This window comes from Lycorma delicatula, chromosome 6 (assembly GCF_047948215.1).
Source record: "Lycorma delicatula isolate Av1 chromosome 6, ASM4794821v1, whole genome shotgun sequence".
Taxonomy (NCBI): domain Eukaryota; kingdom Metazoa; phylum Arthropoda; class Insecta; order Hemiptera; family Fulgoridae; genus Lycorma; species Lycorma delicatula.
In genome coordinates, this window is record NC_134460.1 from 118,421,898 (window position 1) to 118,442,966 (window position 21,069).

The 21,069-nt window shown below is 31.2% G+C and overlaps 1 protein-coding gene across 1 annotated transcript in view; it reads right to left on the bottom strand.

Moving 5' to 3' along the window:
* Positions 1–4,915: 4,915 nt before the first annotated feature.
* Positions 4,916–21,069, bottom strand: part of Apt1 (Acyl-protein thioesterase 1) — a 57,123-nt gene continuing 40,969 nt past the window's right edge. Inside the window, exons 4-7 of the mRNA XM_075368424.1 lie at positions 20,369–20,434; positions 11,476–11,770; positions 9,023–9,187; positions 4,916–5,687 (exon numbers count right to left, since the gene is read on the bottom strand). Of these exons, the coding sequence (XP_075224539.1) occupies positions 5,637–5,687; positions 9,023–9,187; positions 11,476–11,770; positions 20,369–20,434 (577 nt within the window). The 3' untranslated portion in view covers positions 4,916–5,636. The remainder of the gene's footprint in view (positions 5,688–9,022; positions 9,188–11,475; positions 11,771–20,368; positions 20,435–21,069) is intronic.

Sequence of the window (21,069 nt, forward strand, 5' to 3'; positions counted from 1 at the left end):
AAAGTCAGCAAAACCATGCTCCTTCAAAGAACTTTGAACTGACAGGTTATATAGTAAATCTATTGATAGTATAATTTACTATTTCATTCATAGAAGATTTTTCAGGTTGATAACTGTTCACCACATCTAAATTTAGACTGTTTACAAAACATTCAATTAGGGATATTCCACCAAATACAATGTATTTGATACAGCCATTCGATATGGATACCATAAACAATTTGAAATCACTGTGTCATGGAAGATTGGTTAGGCACATTCTTGAAGAAACTGAAGCAAACATTTTTTCATTGCAGTCAATGGCCAGAGAAACTTCTGCAGAATTTAACATTCTGCAAGCTACACACAGTTTGCTGCTGATAGTTGGCGACAGATAAGCAACAGTACAATTAATAACTACTTTGCACATTGCAGTTTTAAGCTTTCAGATTCTGAAAGCCACATAAAGCTATGGTTGAAGATCAACCTACAGAGTTGCAATTTGTTACAAATAATGAGTTTTCTCATAATGATGAAAACCTTGATCGTTATATTGATAGTATCATTTACTTTTAATCCTAACCATGATAAACATTACAACTATGATGTACTGACTGTGACAGTAACATTGCAAAGTTTTTGATCAATTCAATAGTTCTGTATTATATGACCTAACACTTTAACATGTTAAATGCAAGTAAAACTAGAGCACACAATTGTAAATCTGTGTACTCTATGTACAATATCAGTGTAAGATATTGGCAGATTCTCAAGCTATAGTCATCAATATTTCTCATTATTATTATGATAGTGGAGTGAAATCTTACCTTGTCAACTACTAAAGGTAAATGTGTATTGCTACAAATCGGTGATCTTCAACCAGCAGCCCACCATGATTTTGTGTGGCCCAAGGCTTGTTGAATATTATTTGTTGCTTCACTTTTAACTTTAAATCCTACTTGTAACTGATGAAAGATTTATAGCAAAAAGCTTAACACTATGTTTACATCTTTAAAAATAGTAAAGTTAAATATGATTTTAAATGAAACTGATTTCATTCTTAGACAAATGTTTACATTGCTTATCTACATACATATTCAATGGTCACTCTTGACATTTTGTCTTTAGTACGCAAGGTTAGTCCATTTGCCAGGAATTTTCACTGCATACAATAGAAGGTAGAACTGATTTACTGGTACCCCCACCAGTGTAACTATACTCTAATTCTATCGCCTACTAATATTCATTCTTTGTTTTTGTTTAGTTTTTGGTAGTTCAGTTTGCTTTGGCGCATCTGATGATTATTTTAGTGAAACATTATTTTTGTGTACATACTGTTGTTTTGTGATTTATAATTTTCACAATGGCTGCAAGCTCCAGCAAAAAACAGAAAGTTTCAGATGAAAGATGGTTGTTTTGACAAGTGGATAGTATAAGTGACAAGCATATTTCTTTGATGAGGTAAAAGAAAAACCTGTATATTTGATATGCAATGCTTCTATAAAACACCATGATGAAACGCTTGCAAAATGGACCAATATCAGGGATAATCTTGTTTAGATAAAGTGGCAGATTTAAAGAAGAGACTGCAGATTAAAAAAAAATTCATTTAAAAAGCCAAGTGCTGAAGTGAATAAGTGCTATTTACCTAATAACTGAAAAAAAAAAATTTCAGTCCATTTCCTTCTTTGATAGTGATTTCGTAAAGGAGTACATTTAGTCAGCAGGTGAATTTCTATGGCTGGCATAAAAACATTTATTTTTGAAAATTAGCTTATCTGGAGTAACTGTCTCGAAAAGTAATGATGAATTGGCTAAAGATATTGAAAATAACAGCTTCTAAGTTTGTGTTTTATTTTGTAGCTCTTGATGAGAGTACAGATGTTTTACAGACACTGCTCAGATGTGCATTTATCAGACGTATTGACAAAGACTTTAATACTACTGAGGAAATAGCTGCTCTATTTCCTGTGAAAAGCACCACAAAAGGAAGTGACATATTCAAAGCTTTATCCTCAACTTTAGAAAGATTCAATCTAAAGCTGACAATCTCTCAGGAATTACTACTACTGAGAGGTCCTATCAATGGTTGGTAAGAAAGATGTCACTGCCCTAATTTGAAATGAAGCAAATTCTTGTGGAAACACAGTTAATGCAGTATCACTGTATTCTGCTCAAAAACAATTGTGTGTGAAAAATGTTTCTTTAAGGAAGTAATGAAAGACATTATAAACATTATTGATCTCGTTAGATCTCAAGAAATGAACCACAGGTAATTTCAATCTTTCTTTATTGATATGGATGCAGAGTACTGAGATGTCACTACTATACAAAAGTTTGTTGGCTCATTACAGGAACATTACTTAAGAAATTATTCGTTCTTAAAGATGAAATTTCTTAGTTCATGAACAATAAAGCACAATGTTTCATCTGTTCAATAATCCTGAGTGGATGGCTGATTTTGTTTTTCTTACCAACATTTTCATGCACCTCAATGATTTGAACTTGCATCTTCAAGGCAGAAACAATTTGGCCAATAACCTATTTGACAAAACAAAAGCATTCTAACAAAGCTACATTTATGGGGAACTTCAGTTAAAAAAAATGACTTTAGACACTCCCCTACAATGGCTCTGTGAAATTACTACCTAAGAGAAGTATGTGGATGCCACTGTTTCTTTCAAGTGACTTTAGTGGAAGTTGAGAAAGTTCCCAGCAATATATAAATGGAACTAATTGAACTGTAATCCAATAGGGATTTGCACGAGAAGTTGAGAAATATTGGATTTTTATTCACAGTATGTCAATGAAGACAAATTCCCAGTAATTTGAAACCATGCTTTGATTGCAGCTTCACTTCTTGACACCAAATACATCTATCTGTGAGCAGTTTTTTTCTAATATGAAATACACAAAATCAAAAGTGAGAAATTGTTTGTTTGATACAAATTTTGTGGAGAATACCCTTAGAATTTCTTCTTCCAACATCAAAGCTGTTATTAAGAAATTAATGAAGAGAAAATAGTGTCAAGTGTCTCGCTGAACTCATGACACCTTTCACCAGTAATTGTAAGAATATTGAAATAAATTTAAAATGTAGTATTTGATAATTGCTATTCAATTGGTTTCTTTGAAAAATTCAATCAAACCAAACATAAAACATATTATATATAACTTTCCATGAGACAAATCCATAGTACCTTTAAACAAACATATACAAAAACACATTTACTCTCATATAATGATATATCACCATATTTAACCAATATTTACATAATCATTGAGCTGTAATCCCTGCCAAGTTCAGTCATGTGGCACTTTAATTCATAATGGTTGAAGACCACTGGTAAAAAGCCACATTTTCTTTTCATTAAATAATTAGACTGATAAGCATAGATATTATTACATGAAATATAATATTTTATTAGTGAATGAAATAATTTTTATAATTAAAATACATACCTCAAAATCATCAGAGACAATAAAAAGAAAAAAACATTACATACCACCTTTACAATCTGATGGTTAAATAATGCATGGATGCCTCAAGGAAATCTTGGAAATTGAAAGAAGTGAATTAGGATAAAAATGCCTGCGGCAGACTAAATGCTCAATGATTAAAATAACTTCATCAGTATGTAGTTGATTGAAATGTAAGTGGGGACTAGCACTTTCCAGTCAGGATGTTTTAAGTGTTGATATTACACACTTTCTTCTTGTATCAAATTTGTTACTTAGCGCTTAAAAACTACATAAGGATGATTCTAGAATCGCAATAAAAGTAGAAGAAACGTGAAAATGATGTAAGATTACTTAATAGTTGTCTGCTGCTGAAGACTTAAAAGATAATCTCCCAGTGTAATAACATATAGATTCAAGCACTGAATAAAGTGCCTGAACAAATTCACTCACAAAGACTCAATATTGAAAACCACTTTTTTACTAGGGGGGAAAAAAACACCTTGGTTTACATGAGGTAATCGCTTTCTGAATGTCTATGTTTTTATAAAAATAAAATAAAACATGAATTTCAAGAAAAATTATTTCCTGATAATATTGAATCATTAAAATAACATTCTATGACCTAGGTACTAGAAATAAATAATTATAAATTCAATAATTAAAGCAATCAACAATCACCACTAAAAAAACTGTAATCTACTTGTTTCAAAATTAAAATTCTTCTTTCATTTGGAATAAAATTTTATGATTTTATTTTTTTTATAGTGTTTTGACAATAATAAATAATAAACATAACGATTCAGAATTTAATTAAACTGAAAATCTCTACTGAACATAAACAGCTGTTAGTATAAAACTGCTGTCACTGACCCAAGGATACTGGCTGATTTGAAATGCTTTCAGATTTAATTAGTGACCAAGGTGAAGCTTTTCTGACTAATAATTAAATCATCTGATCTACCTTGTTCAAAAGCTCAAATAAAAAAAGTCAAGGTCACATCAATAATTATTATTATCAAAAATTAAGTAAACAGTTTATTTTTTTTTAATATGTTCAAATCTTTAAAAATTTTTCATTATTATTTTAGAAGATTTTTATAACAATCTTATCTTTAGTTGTCATAAAAAAAATTTCCCTTTCTTAAATTTATATTTGATCCTACATTAAAAAAAGATGTTGAAGCAATTGGACTAAATTTTTTTGTTGATTCTAACTGTTCCAAATAATTTTCCAATTCATTTGCATGAATGGAAATTACAAACTGTATGAGCTGGATGAAAAGGATGCAATATACCTGATCAACATTAAGAAAAGAAAGATATGTCACTGTGCTTCACTAAAAAGATATTTTTTTCTTTTAATTTAAGATTTAATTCTCTTTTAATATCATAATTTTTAAAACCATAGAAAAAAGTAATAGCTTCAAAAATTGAAAAAAAAAAAAAAATTAAATGAAAAACAACCATAAATCTATCTGGAGTATAAATTTTCTTTTGTTCTTTAATCTCCAATACAAATAAGTTTGTTATTATAATCTAACATCTTGTTCTGAATAATCTAACAATAATAAAATAAAAATGTTTGCAAACAATATACTTCTTACACATACATTTACATTTCACCTCATTCACCGAATTAATATAATATCAACTCACTTCATTCTCCAAATGAAAATAAACACGAGGGCTTGACTAACATGAAATATCTTAATTTTAATTAAAGACAAACCACCTAACATGTCTGTCAGATACAATGACTAAATTGATCATTTTCAAAAATTTTACATGGTTTCTGAAAGTTAATTATCATGCAGGAAGTGACAATAAGTAATTCCGAATGAATTTCTAACAAAAACAACTGATAAAACTACAAAGAAATCTAAATGTTATACTTCTCATAAAACGTAAATAGTCCCTTGATAAAAACAATTCATTTTGCACCACAAAGAGTAGCTCCTGTTCTAAGTACATTATATTAGATGTTAAAACAAAGTTATACCAAAATAATTTAGTTCTTTAATTTAATTACAGGAAAGAATGGCCATTTACTGTATTATACAAAATTAAACTTGGCCAATCTAAGGGTAATTAAAGGGGATTTACTTTTAGTCTATAAATACATATCACAAAAAAATCATATTAGTAGTAGCTCTGTCATCTCCAAAGACTGAAAAATTAACTGTGATAAATTTCATTTACTGGTTGGGAACAGCCTTTGCGATGAATTTTTTAACATCATCCATTTCCTGAAACAAAAAAACTTTATTTAATAAAATTAAAATTGTTTGTATTAGCAAGATCAAGAACTATAACAAAATATGTCGTTAATTACACATTACTAATGAATGAATAAACATTATATTATTCAATGATGATTGTATTAACATCAAACACTATGTGTGGCGATGACAACCAAAGTAAACATTGATACTGGATATTTCTCATCATTCTGATGAACCTGTTTTGTATAGCTGTATCAGTTATTTGTGAACAGTGTAGAGGATATCTTTTAATTCTTTTAACTCATCCTTTTTTTGCCAATTGTTCATTTTTTCTTCAGTAAATTTGAATTTTCTTTAATTGTTATGAATATTAAACCTTTGTTGTAACATTTATAACAATATAAAATAAATATAGTTGTCAAAATTTGCAAATTTTAAACGAAGATACAATTAACCCTTAGCGCTTGTAAGAGTAATTTAAGAATTGTCCTCTAAGGTTGGATGGCCAGCACCACTGTACATAGCTTTCTCAGACAGCTTGACCGCTATGTTAGACTCTTCACTTCCCCTAGCTCAGCATCTGTTTTTCTATTTATCAGCTGAAAGCGTGATTAGGTGTTTATAACTTTGAAAAATGAAGGATCACACTGTGTATTTTTACTTTTTAACTATATAATAATAATAATAATAAACAGTAACTAATGAAAAATGACAAAAAATGTACTTTACTGACAGTTTTTTATTGTAATTTTTTAATAAATTTAGTTATTATGATATTTCTTAGTGTAGTATTTTTCGAAGCATAATCCAGCACAAAGGCCTGGTTTGGATTCATAGGTTTTGCAGTAAAACTTATTTCTTTTTTAGGCTCCTATGCCACTAGTCACTACACACAGCACAGTATTTGGTTTTCCTATCTTCAACAGGGTACATGATATGCAGTTTGCCATTTAAGTGTTCACCTTCTACAACATCAGACGGTCTGTGATTTTTATTGATATTTTGTACTTCTCCTACTAATTGTTTGCCTAGCTGCTTTCTAAATTTTCTCTGTCTATCTTTCTGATATTTTGGTTTTTCCTTGTTAAACAGTAAAAATGAATTAACAATTGCACATTCTAACAACCAAAAAATAAACCTTCCTCCACCATTTTATAGATATTAAAATGAATGTATAAGATGATATATAGTGTTCTGGTGCATCTACTCCATCCATTGACCGATTGTATTTATATACCACAGTTGGCTTTATTACATTCTCTGCAACTTCTTTTTTCTTTATTTGTCTCATGGTCTGGGTTGTGACATCACACAGAGTTGTAAGCATAGTGACATGATTTGTATCACTCCAAAGTACTAAGGAAAACTTGTCACTTTTTTGAAAAGCCTTATTTCACCTTTCTTCAACTAAATTGTTGAGACTTCTTTTTTGGAACTTTCATTTTTGTTTTTTTGTGCAGCTTTTCCCTTTCTTCTTGGTCTTACTTGATAGGGTAATTCTTTTCTACTCTGCATAATAGTCCCAGTAATATAAACTGTCTTGTTATAAAAAGTGCTGATGTTAAATCCATTTTTGTACAGTAGCGGTCAGTGAATTCATGAAGACCTTCAATAGAGCCATAATCTTGTTTAAGTCTTTGTACCATGTGTAACACTACTCTGCTGGTTAATCTTAAATCTTCTGTCCATTTGGTCAGTGGTTGATTTACCTAAGTAAGGCTCTAGGCCACAAATATGTCCAGTGCTTGATTCTGATATTACAAACATTTCAAACCCCCTCTTGGTTGGCTTGTCTTTGTTATAGACCTTGAAAACTTCTTTGCCTTTAAACCCCGCAGTACTCTTGTCAATACTAACTTTGTATTCAGGAACATAGTAGTCTAAACGTTTTGTCCAAATAAAGAACAACTCTATGCATTTTTCCAGAACATGACATTAGTCCTCCTACAGGAGCATTATGAGGAGGACTAATATGTATATTCCAAGATATTTGCTGGAACCTTTCTTTGGAAAAAGTTTCCTTAAAAAAACGAAATAATCAATGTAATCTGTTGAAAAGTAATCATCTAATTCTGGTTTGGGATTTATTCCCATGTTTATTAACACCCCAAACAAAACCTTCATTTATGCAACAGTATGCCCTTCCATGACAACCAGATCGATTTCTTCCTTAATGGAGTATTTTTCTAGATTTTTCCTTAGCAAACAGATTGCTTTCACTTACTATTTCTATAATTAAATTATCTGTAAAAAACTATCGAAAATGCTCAAGTTCTGATTGTAGCCTTGGGCCTAAAGATAGTTGAAAGCCACTATTATTTACTGAAATAAATTTATTGAAACTTACATCATCCTCAGTCCATTCCCTCCAACCATCTTCTTCATCCTCCATTTCGTTCCCTTCTCCACCACCATCATTCTCATTATAACTAATATTTTCATCATTTTCGTCTATTGATAAATTATCATCACTAAATTCAAATTGTACCTCATGTTCAAATTGTTTGCCTACACTACAGTCAACATCACTATTATAAGCTGAATCACTAGAATAATCAACTTCTACATTTTCTAGTCAGTCTCTTATATCATCATATTTTACAAGAAAACAGAATGTGTCACTCATACTTTCTTTTTTCTGTTTAGCCTCCGGGAATTACCATTCAGGTATTACTTCAGAAGATGAATGAGGATGATATGCACGAGTATAAATGAATTGTAGTCTTGTACCGTCTCAGTTCGACCATTCCTGAGATGTGTAGTTAATTGAAACCCAATTACCAAAGAACACTGGTATCCACAATCTAGTATTCAATTCCGTATAAAAGTAACTGCCTTTAATAGGACTTGAATGCTGGAACTCTTGACTTCAAATCAGCTGATTTGGGAAGATGTGTTTACCACCAGACCAACCTGGTGGATTGTATCACTCATACTGGACGCATATAACCACATATAACATACACAAATGACACACTAGTGGACAACTAACCTAGCATAGCAAGGAGAATAATGGTCATTAGAGGTTAAACTGTTTATTACTAAGCGATGCCAACATATAAAACATAAAATTCATTTAGTTCAACATTTCCCTGTAAAGTTTCACCATCAAGCAGAAAGAATACAATTATTTACTGAAATAAAATAAAAAACGTGTAGAATGGCCAGCTGTGATGGGAAATCATTAGCAGACCATCCGACTTGAGAGGACAAAGCAATTAAAAACAAAATGTGCTAATGCAGTAATGGCAATGACCATCAGTGCTGGCCATCTGACCAGAGAGGATAATGCAATCTAAAACAACTTTGAGGTGGTGATGAAATGGCAATTAGTAATAAATAATAAAAGTTAGTCTTACATCTTGATTAGACGAGTGCATCATTCCACGATATGTTTTAAATTCTACTTGTTTCAAAAATGACTTGAGCAAAGATGCAGTCATCTGGCCCCACTTGTACGGAACAATAGGATCACAGTCACCGTGGCACTGCAAGAATGGAATGTCTTTATTGCCAATAGCTGCCTGCAACAATGAAAAAAAATTATTACATATAAGCCAAATAATTTTTTTACACTTCATGGCATAAAACAGCGTAACTGTTTAATATCACAATATATCAGTTACTGAATCACCTCATCAGCTTATCATAACAAATATTAAAAAAATAGTTAATTAAATATAAACTGTTAATGTCACTGTACAGTTAAATGCATTAAACATGGCAGGTGTCATTAAAATGAGGTTATTTTAACTAAACTGAATTTCAAGACCATAACATAAGACAATTGTTTCAAATTAAAGTGCTGGTATTGTTACCAGTTTCCTTCGCTAAGTGAAAGCTCGTACAGTATCTGTTACTTTATTGATAATAGGGAGGGTTGTACACACAACTCTCTAATCTATCAGGGCAACAAAGTTCAGATCCTAGAAACTGAATGAGGTTTTCACACTAAATTTTTATACTTTTGTATCTACATCTATTCAAAATAGATTCTACACAATCACGTGTACAATATGTTTGTTATGAGCACTCTAATGTATTGCTTGTTGTAAAGATAAATATTGGGTCTGTGGCATTCTGTTCTATTATAAAGTATAGGATGGCACAATAAACTAAAAATATTAAAATGGAACAGTAAAATCATTAAGTTTAAAAATAAAAAAACAGCTTGCGTTCACTTTATTAAAATACCAAAGATAATGAATTTTAAAATGTGCACAATAAAATGACTAAGATAAAAAAATATGGTTAAAAATAAAAAGAAGAGTATAATAATTAATACACTCATAGGAGAAATCTAAAATGATGAGGATCATTAAAAAATTTAACAAGAAATTTAAAACAGCACCTGGTACAAACTTTGATATAGTAGATAATGAAGAGTTTGCATTAATTGATTAATACTCAAGATATGAGGGTATGTCAAATGCAAACCACTTTTACTTTTAACATTTACTAGTGCAGAATAGAAGTACAAAACATATTTATTGCATCTCTATGTAGTCTCCCAGAAATTCTACAATCTTGTTCCTTCTTCATACTAAGTATGAGGATGTGTCACGAGCCAATTACATGAAATCCTCTATTTTGTTGTTGCTCAGGAATCAGTCCTCCCAGTGCTCCTGTCAATGTCCAAATAAAAAGTAATTATAGGAGATAAATCTGAACTGTTCTATAATCTTCCAGCAAATTTTTTTAAGTTTATCCTGAGTGCTAATGGTTGTACAAGGCCCGGTGTTGTGAAGGAGAAACACATCTCTTATTAGCTGATTGTGGTTTTTGTTCCAGCAGGTGGCTTTCTCTTTGTCCAAGAGCTGGCAGTATTATGCAGCACTTACAGTGCAATGTTTATGAAGAAAATCAATGAGCAATATACCTTTTTCAATCCCAAAAGATGGTGGTGTGCAATCTTCCAGCTGACAGATGCATTTGTCTTTATAAAGGAAGGCTCTCCATCCCTATGCCACTCCATGCTTGATTTTGAATTGGGTGCAGTGATGGGCACCACTACACTACATGGTGCCTATGTCTCAACATATGTGACTGTTCAATACAAAAAATGATTTCTCTTTTAAATCGATTTAGGAACCATTAGCAAATTTTCTGTCACACCTTTTTGGGTCAAAAGTCTTAGAAGCAACCTCACACAGACTTTTTGGAACCCAAGGTGAGTTTTAATCATGGAATGGACACATTCATCTCTTATACAGACTTATGAAGCAATTTCATAAATTGTAAGGTAAACAGATCACTCAAATGTTGTCATCTGTCACATTCTTCCATGAATGCCTTTTTGACTCATTATTTACAGGCCCAGTTGTAGATTTGGGTACGTGACAATGTCATATTTCAAAACTGCACATGCAGCCTAGATAATATTTTGGTTGGTTTGTCACCCTCTTGATACATTGCACAACTGACGATGAGAGATGCAAAGGCAAGGTGGCTGCTGGAGAACCCACCCTCTCCCCACATCTCCATCATCAATATCCCAACATTCCAGCCCACTAATGTTTATACACAAGCCATGAAAACCTAATTTATATTTGATTAACCTTCATATTTAAAATATTATTTTACTGAAACACCATTTCCTTCTTGAAGAACCTATGGCATTTAGATATAAATCAGAAATTTCTGTAATTGATATTTTATACCAAAATGAAATTGACAAAATGTTTTTATCCTACTGATATTGCTGTAATTTATTTATATTGTATGATCAGAAAACTATCTAAAGCCTTGAATATAAATCTATTTTATAAACTTTACTTCTAAGTGCGACAATAAATTTTAATATATTACTTACTGCTGGGAACTGTTTGTGTAAAGGAAGCCAACAAGACAAAGCAACGACACCAGCAAGAGGTTTATTATAAGTAAGAGCCGAATACAATGCAAGTGCTCCGCCTTGAGAGAAACCACCAAGAACAATGCGGTTTGATGGTATGCCATCTCTGATCTCATTTTCTATTAAAGAGTGAATCGTAACTGTAGCCCTTTTAATACCTGCCTCATCTTCTGGGCCACTGGCATCAAGGGATCGGAGGTCAAACCAAGATGGCATTTTGATCCCATTATTCAAAGTCACTGGAATAGTGTGCCTAAAATACAATAAACATTTCCCAATAAACATTACTGATTTACCAGTTTATAAGCAATAAATAAAATAAAAGAATAATAATTTTATATTACAAATGAAATTGTATGCATGTTGAAAATATATGGAGATAGAACAGCTATTTTTTCTATTACTTATGAAAAATTAACTCAAAGACTCTTTTCTATGCAATGAATACCAGGTGTGTAAATATGAAACTGGAATTTGCCCATAGATGGCCCTAGCTGTCAATGAAGTAACTGTCAAACAGCATCACTGGCACCATTTTCTTTCTTTGACAGCTGACATAGATTTTCAACTCGCAACACTTCAAGTTCCATTCAACAGCATAGTTTTAATTAGTGTTGAACATGTATAGTTTTGTACCTGCAAACTATGATTTGCAGACAGCATTGATTTTCTGTTACCATTTAAAGAAAACTGCTGCAGAATTGCATCGAATGCTTGTCGAAGCTTATGGTGAGCATGGTCTTTGTAAATCACAGTGCTTTGAGTGATTTAAAAAAAAAATACTCAAAAGTGGTGATTTTGACGTGAGAAATGAAGAATGTGGAAGACCACTGAAAAGGTTTGATGACAGCAAATTGCAAGCATTGTTGGATGAGGATGATGCTCAAATGCAACACAACTTGCACATCAATTAAATGTAACACGAGAAGCCATCTCCATACATTTGAAAGCCATAGGAAAGATCCAGAAGATGGGAAAATGGTTGAATGAAAGACAGCAAGAAATCTGAAAAACCACTTGCAAAATGCTGCTCGCCAGGTACAAAAGAAAGTCATTTCTCCATTGAATTGTGACAAGAAATGAAAAGTGGATATATTCTGAAATCCTAAGCGTAAAAGATAATGGGTAACTCCAGGTGAACCATCGACATTGATTTTAAGGCCAAATCGCTATGGAAAGAAAACATGCTCTGTTTGGTGGGATCAGAAGAGTGTGATCTACTATGAGTTGCTAAAACCTGGTGAAACCATTAATACTGAACGTTACCAACAACAAATGATTGATTTGAATCAAGCATTGTGTGAAAAATGACCAGAATATCAAAAAAAGCAACACAAAGTGATTTTGCTTCATGATAATGCACCATCACACACGGCAAAACCGGTCAAGGAAATGATTTAGGCGTTCAGTTGGGAAATACTTTCGCATGCGGCTTACTCAACAAACTTGGCTCTGTCCCAATACTATTTATTTGTATCAATGGGACACGCACTTGCTGAGCAGTGCTTCACTTCTTAAGAAAACGGCTCAACTGGTTTGCCTCAAAACAGCAACAGTTTTTTTGGCGTGGCATTCATAAATTGTCAGAGAGATGGGAAAAATGCATAGCTAGCGATAGCCAATATTTTGAATAAAATATTTTTTATCACTTTCATACAATAAACGTATATTTTCTATACAAAAATTCCAGTTTCACATTTACACACCTGGTACAGCAAGGCATACAAAAGTATGCCTATTATTGTTTCACGAAGATATACATTTACTTTCATGAAAAATGTACAAGCCTCTTGGATAAAACCTGGAAAAACTACCATCATCACTTAAGACAAAAAGGAAATGTTGCGTTAACTAGTAGTGTTAATTCTACTTTCCATTCTTTGAACCTTAAAATATATAATATACAGGATTTAAAGGTTTTTAAAGTACACAAATTACACAATATAAGTAATTTCTGGATGGAGATAAAATAATGTTTCTCTCCACATGATAACCTTATTCAAAGGTTATTGAGACTGTTAATATTTACATAAAAACTTTTATTCAATGATTAAAAAAAAATAATAATGCCCTAGCATCTATCTGGATGAATCAAAAGAAGTCTTAGTAAAATGTTGATCACAGCGCCTATTACTAAAAATAAATTAATTTTTAAATAAAAAATAGAAGCAGTTAAGCCCATATTAATGATTAAAAATAATAAATTCATGAAACATTGCAAATTAAATATCAGAAGGTAATAAATAAATAAAGAATGTACAAAAGAAATAATCAAAAAAGTTTTAATGTAAATTATTTGAGCACATATTAAACATATGCTAAACAAAGATATAAAAACATAAGGTGCTTTTAATATCACTTCTTATCTTATTCTTTAAAAACTCAATGACAGAGTAATATTGTTTCTGTAATACAAAATCTTTAAATTTTATCATAGATTAAAGAAAAATCTTTTAGATGGATTGTCAAGAATTTATTTCAAATTGTAGCAGATAGCAAAACTTTATTGTATGGTTTAATAATGTGTTCAGTTAAATGATATAACATCTTCTTAAAATGATATACCGTCTTCTGGACTATTATTTATAAAGAAAATTGTCAAAGAATAACAATAAAAATTAGTAACGAATTATAACAATGTATGACAATTTACTAGTTTCTGAAAAACAATGATCTTTTTGTTTATAATATAAGTGCAAAAATAAAAATATGAACAAATGTTTACAAAATGAAACAAATCTAAAAAGGAAAAACATCCAAAATAGCTTACTTTAGGGTCATTCTACATCAAGTGGACCAGTGGTCCCCAGTCGACCATCTCCAAACTTCATCAATTTTGTGTGGACAATCGCTGTCGTCTTAAATGCCATTTTAACAAATTGTAGCTCTATATCTGCTATTGTTGAGTTTCTGTGATCTCTTGAAAAAAGGGTACTTAGTGGTAGTTTACGCATACATGCAAAAAATTCTAACTTTGACTTATAATTATGAAGGCAATAATAAAGCTGCAGATTTGAGTTTTAATACTTTTCGTTAACAGTTTGCTGAAATCAAATATGTTATTCACAAGTTTCTTTTAGCACCTGGTTATAAGATATAGCACCTAAAAAGTTGTTGCAGCATTTTGTAAGTCAAAGTTTGAGCTTACATAATTCCTTATCTAGTACTTTAATGGGAAGGAGACTTTGTAACATAATTATGAGTAAAAACCTAAAGTTTCAAAGCAACTGGAGGCTTATGTCAGGAGATATTCATCATCATATTTGGTAAAACATGCTTTAGTTCGATTTTTGACCTACCTTTGAAAGATTACATCTCAGGTATACTTTCTTAGATTTTGTTAGTTTTATAATAATTAAAAAGAGCAACTTATAAACTACAAAATCCATGTAGTTTGTTTTTTGACCCATTGTTTATAAGTGACAGAAAAAACAGTTTAGAGATAATGCATCTTTCACACAGGGAACAAGTTTTCTGTAATGTTTATGGATTAAATGAATATTCTCTAATAGAAAGTAATTTTTTATTAAGTAATATCAATACAAAGTTGTTAACTGTATTAGCGGTATTTAAAGCAAAATTTAAAAAAATATTTATTTAAATATTTACAAAAATACTAAAATCATCAACGAAATGAAATATAGTCGTAGCAGTAATAACAGAGTGCAATAAAATATTACAATATTACACAGTACACATAGAACACAGTAGCTTCAAAATAAAATAAAAATATCTAAAGTAGTTAGAAACCTTTTAGCACAATACCTTTAATACCGCTTCTGCTTAAACTGTTTCTCAATCATAGACTGGATGTATTCTGGATACATATACTGTCGTTCTGATGAAATTGTTGATACTTCAAGAGTAGCAAAAATGTGCTGTTCTGGAATCCAGAAAGTATCCTTTCTATGGGACCAATGATAAGAATGAGCTGCACCATGAGGGTGTACAAAACTAATGAGAACATCATATTTCAAATGATATATCACACATATTTCCAAGCCACCAAGTATTGTCATACATGCAAGCCACATACTGGCCTGGTTGCAAGCTAAGTGATATGCCTTGAGTAGGTAAGTTGAACCTTTATTGTTTTTGTAGCTCTATATATTAAAAGATTAACATTACAGAACTTCATAAAATTTAACCTTTCACTTTATCTCTTTTTCCCTATTTCCCTTCTTCCCTTTCATCTTTTTTCTCTTTTTACCTTTCCCCTTCTTCTCTTTTTCTCTATTTCCCTGTTATTTTTTCTTTTCCCCTCTTTCCTTTTAAATTGGACCAGTAGCGTAAATCGGTCTACTAGGTTTTAGTCTGTAGCAGACACACATATGAACATTGCCTTTTAAATATATATATATATATATATATATATAGAAGAAAGTCTTTTGTATATTTCTTTCTTTGTTTCATAAATATCTTGACACCAATGCCACCTAGCGGGTATAGTTTTTGCAAAAATGTCTCTTTTCGCATAACTAATATGTATTCTGAATATGAGCCAGATCGGTCCATAAATACAATTTTTCCAACTCCAGCATTACCTAGCGGGTCCATTTTTTGTACAAATATTTCTTTTTACATAACTAATATGTATTCTAAATATCATACCCAAATCCGACCATAAATGCAATTTTCTCCAAACATCTCAACCCCAGCGCCATCTAGTGGGTCCATTTTTTGCAGAGGTATTTCTTTCCATGTAAGTAACACATAAGTCTTTTGTATATTTCTTTCTTTGTTTCATAAATATCTTGACACCGACGCCACCTAGCGGGTATAGTTTTTGCAAAAATGTCTCTTATCGCATAACTAATATGTATTCTGAATATGAGCCAAATTGGACCATAAATACAATTTTTCAAAATCTCTCGACCACAGCGCCACCTAATTAATTAATTCAAACTAATTTAGAAACCTTCGCAGGCGTGCGCAAAACAACTTACAAAAGTTTCATCGCAATCGGATGAATGGTTTAGGAAGGCATAAGAGACATACAGACAGACAAACATTCATTTTTATATATATAGATATAAAATACCAATTGTGACATGCTAAGAAGATTTGACATTTTTAAGCTGCAAAGGAGAGATTATATGGTGACAGTGAGGCATCCTTTAATTCAGAAACCACATCGCTAGATTCTGATTCCGGTTGAACATCCTTTGCCTGAATCTCTCTTTCAATTCTTGCCTATATCCTGGACATAACTTTTGACTTGGCTTGAAGTAATAATTTGTTAAAGCTTTTAATTGGTCAACAGAATCAATATCAATAGATCGATCACAATCCTGTTCTGTCTTTATGCGACTCTTGCAAATGGATTACAGCAGTTCTTCTGTAGGAATTTAAACAAAACAGCTTTATGATAGTAAGATATGTCAGCATCTTCATTAAAGCTAATTCCAGATCGCTGCTGTAAAAGTTCTTTGTCCATTGCCGATAGTTCTTTTACAGGCAACAAAAAAGCTTTTTCATTATTACATAAAGACTTGTGGTATTCAATGCCATCAGGTTTGTCAAAATGGCAAGGGCCAAGAACTTCATTTATTTCAAAACAATTCAAAACATAGTTGAAAATAACAATAAATGTCACCACTGATTATAAAAGTTATTCACTAATAACTGCTAATTCACAAAAAGTTGAAGCTTGTATATCCTTTCTTCAAAATAAAGAATATTCTAGTATCTTCTAGACAAATGGGATTTTCCAGAATTTCTAGAATGTTTTGGAGAATGGAGTTTTCCAGAACTTTCTGTAATGTTCTGTAGAATTGAGTTTTACAGCTAGAAATTTCTAGAACATCTTAGAAAATAAATTTTTCAGATCAGCCTAGAAAGTTCTACAATAGTCCAACATTTTCTAGAATACTGAACATTTTTTCTAGATATTGTAAATTTTAGAACATTCTTTAAAAATTGAATAATATTCTGAAGAATTGAATGTTTTCCACCGTCAGCTGTTAACTACAAATGTCCACAGATTAAAAATCTGCCACATGCAAAAGATTAATTATCTTTGAAAGGCTTCCTACCTATTATAACGTGTGGGTCAAAAAAAAATGCATGGATTGTGTTGTTTAAAAGCTGCCGTTTCCACTTATTATAGAACTAACAAAATCTGAGAAGGTATATCTATATGCCTTTGAAGATAAGCCAAAAATCATGATAAAAACTTTTGACCAAATTTGGTGATAGATTTCTCCTAACATAAGATTCCAATTGCTTTGAAATTGCAGGATCATACACATAATTATTTTCTTTTTCAAATTACAAAGTCTCATTCCAGTTAAAGAATTAGATAAGGAAAATATAAATATATAAGCTCAAACTCTTCCAAAATGTTGCGTTAAATTTTTGGCTGAATTTCAGCTGCTATATATCAAATCCAGGTTCCAAAAGAAACTTTTGACTAACATATTCAGATGTAGCATAAAAAGTTAACCAACAGTACCAAAATTTGAGTCTGTATTTTTATTACTGCTGTCAAAATTGTTGGTCAAAGATAACAATTTTATATATGTCCACAAACAAGTAAGTACCCCCTTTTCAAGAGGCCACAAAAAATCAGCCACAACAGATAAAGAGCTGCAATTTGGTAAAACAGCATTTTAGACCATGGGGAACTTCCACTAAAAACTTGATGATATTGGAAGATGGTCAACTGGGGACGATTTACAAAACTCTATCACTTGACATGGAACGATCTTTAACATCAAGCAAATAAAAATTGTAATTAATATTTTAACAGAAGGTTTTTTTTTAACAAAATTGTTTATAAATTATATAATATATTCTGGTGGGGAGGTAAATTGAAATTTTATGTTGTGATAAAAAGGATGACTAACTATTAAACTGCTTATTTATATGGATATTAGTTTTAATATTGTACTTGTATTCAAAGCCCTCGCATAATATTTTGTAGAAAAAGATACTCATTAAGCACCAATATATATATATCTATCAAAGAAAATTACTTGTTAGGCAAGCATCTATGATCAATAAAGGTTGTCAAATTTATCCTGTTTGTAAATGTTCAAAAGTTTAATAGAAAAGGTTTTGTGTTGTACAAAAAGCAAAAAAGGATGTAAAATATCAAAAGGATGTTAAATATTATACCAGATGATTTGAAAAGAACTTCACAACTTTTAAAGCAAATAAAATTTTATTGAGATAAGTTACAGATTTGGCTGAGGCCTGCCTCATTTCTTAGAAAAACACAGCAAGTTTATCACCAAACATTCTCTTTCGTTTAATAAGGTTCCAATTGTAATGCAACATACTCCTCATCTAAAGTTGATTTCATTCTATACTGTAACTAGCAAGTCATTACCTCTGCAGCTGCAGTGTTAATTCAAAGTCTTAGTTCAACAAGATCAGCAGGCAAAGGTAGTACATAAACCTGATCTTTAATAAAACCTCACAAAAAAAAATAGCGGAGTCAAATCTAGGGAGCAAGGTGGCCATACAATTGGACATTCACAACCAATCCACTGACCTGGGAAATGAGTATCAAGAAAATCTTGGACTTCTAGGTGGTACTCCATCTTGCTGATTGTAATGGCATCCATCTTGGTCAACATCATCATCATCTAACTGAGGAATTAAGACAATTTTGAAGCATACCCAGATAAACAATACGATTTATGGTTGCCTCCAGAAGAACAGTACAGTACATTCTTTGCTTAGGGCACAAAAAACATTGCTCTTAGGGCTATCACAAATGTGCTGCAAAGTGTCATGAGGGTTTTTTCTACCTCATATTCGACAGTTATGGGGTTGCAGTTATTCCTCTTGCCACTGATGTGATGTGTTGACTTCACTAAAAATTATACTATCTAGAAATGTATCATTGTCTGCAATTCTATCTCTAATTTCCATGCAAAACTTCAGCCGAGAAACTTTGTCATCATCTGTTTTGTAATGAAGCATCTGTTTGTATGACTTCAAGTGTAGTTTATGTAATACATGCCAAACAGTCTTTTGTGAAATGCCAGTCTCACATAGTGTTTATTTCTTCAAACTACATGCAAAGCTTTCTCTGAGTTGTTCCACAGCAGCTTCAGGAGTGCATGGGCATCCTGGTGATTTTGTATGTTTAATAGAACAACCTGTCTCAACGAAGGTTTGATGCCAAGAGTAAATTGTATGCCGACTAGGAGGTTCCCTACAGTACTCTCTATGAAAATTACATTGAACTCCAGTTACTGACTGCAAATCATGAAACCAAAACACACAAGCACATTCTGCATCAATATATGTATCCATTTTTAACATAGTGACAGCAGTGGTGGCCAAATTTGGTACTAATGAACTATATGGGTCAAAACTTGATGTGTTTTTCTTTGAAATGAGACCTCGACTGAATCTGTAAGTGATCTAAATAAGTTTTTATATGTTTTTAAAGTTTTGAAGTCCTTTTTTAATTTGTTGAATCACCCGATATTATAAAAAAAAAGAACCGGTCTACTCGTAGAACTTTCAAATTAATCATAAATTAAAACTAAAGTTTTAACTCATGATTTTAACCAGTTTTATATATGTATTATTTTCTTATATTTATTGTGGAGATGTAACTTTATCTTCATTATATTTCATTAATGTTACATATTACTAATTTTTATTTAAAATGTTATGCCACAATTTATGTTATGTATGAGTGGGGTAGAAGAACTAAATATTACCCGAGGATATAAAATGGTACTCTTTCCTAAAAAAGATATTCTTTACATTATTTAGTAACAACCCTTCTCTAACTTGTAACAAGCTAAAATAATAACTTTTATTAGGAATAAATAAAAGAGTACAATACATAATGGTAAAAAGTAAATGCATGTCAAAAGAGACTTACGCAGTCGGGCAGATGACTTTCATAAATGATGGCCTTACTTCAGCAATAGCAGTGGCCCAGCCATGGCTGAAAAACATATCAAACAACAGGTTAAAATTACTTCTTTTAATAAAACAAATTATATACTTTCATAAGTTTAAAAAATTACATGAATGTATGTACATACACTTATATGTAATGTAATATGGTGTATACCATATTAAAAATTAGATTTTTCTCTAAGAGAAAAATATAATTTACTCTTTCCTTGTTTAGAAAGCAAGTTGCATTATTATTTATATTTATCTAATTTTTCAACAAATCAAATTAATAGCAATATAAAAAAGTTGTTTTTCTTTTTGTCACATGTAATATTTTCCTTGACTGATCTGCTCTTAACTACTGATAAAAAAGTGGTCAATTTCTCCCAGTGGCAAATTAAATGAAATAATCTTATTCATTATTGATTAGTGTGATAGAGTGGACCTCTATAAATGACAAATAGTGTTTCTACCTTCCACATGCAAGTATCTGAGTTCAAATCCTGGCTAGGATTGGCATATTTCATGAGTTTTTTAAAAGTTTTTTTTCATCCACCATAAAAAAAAAAAATATATATAAAGTGATTAAATTTGAATGTGAGCTTGTTATCATTAGATGTGATTTTTAAGTACAGTCTAGTAAGGAATCATTTTTTTTTTCTGGGTGAAAAACACTTTTGT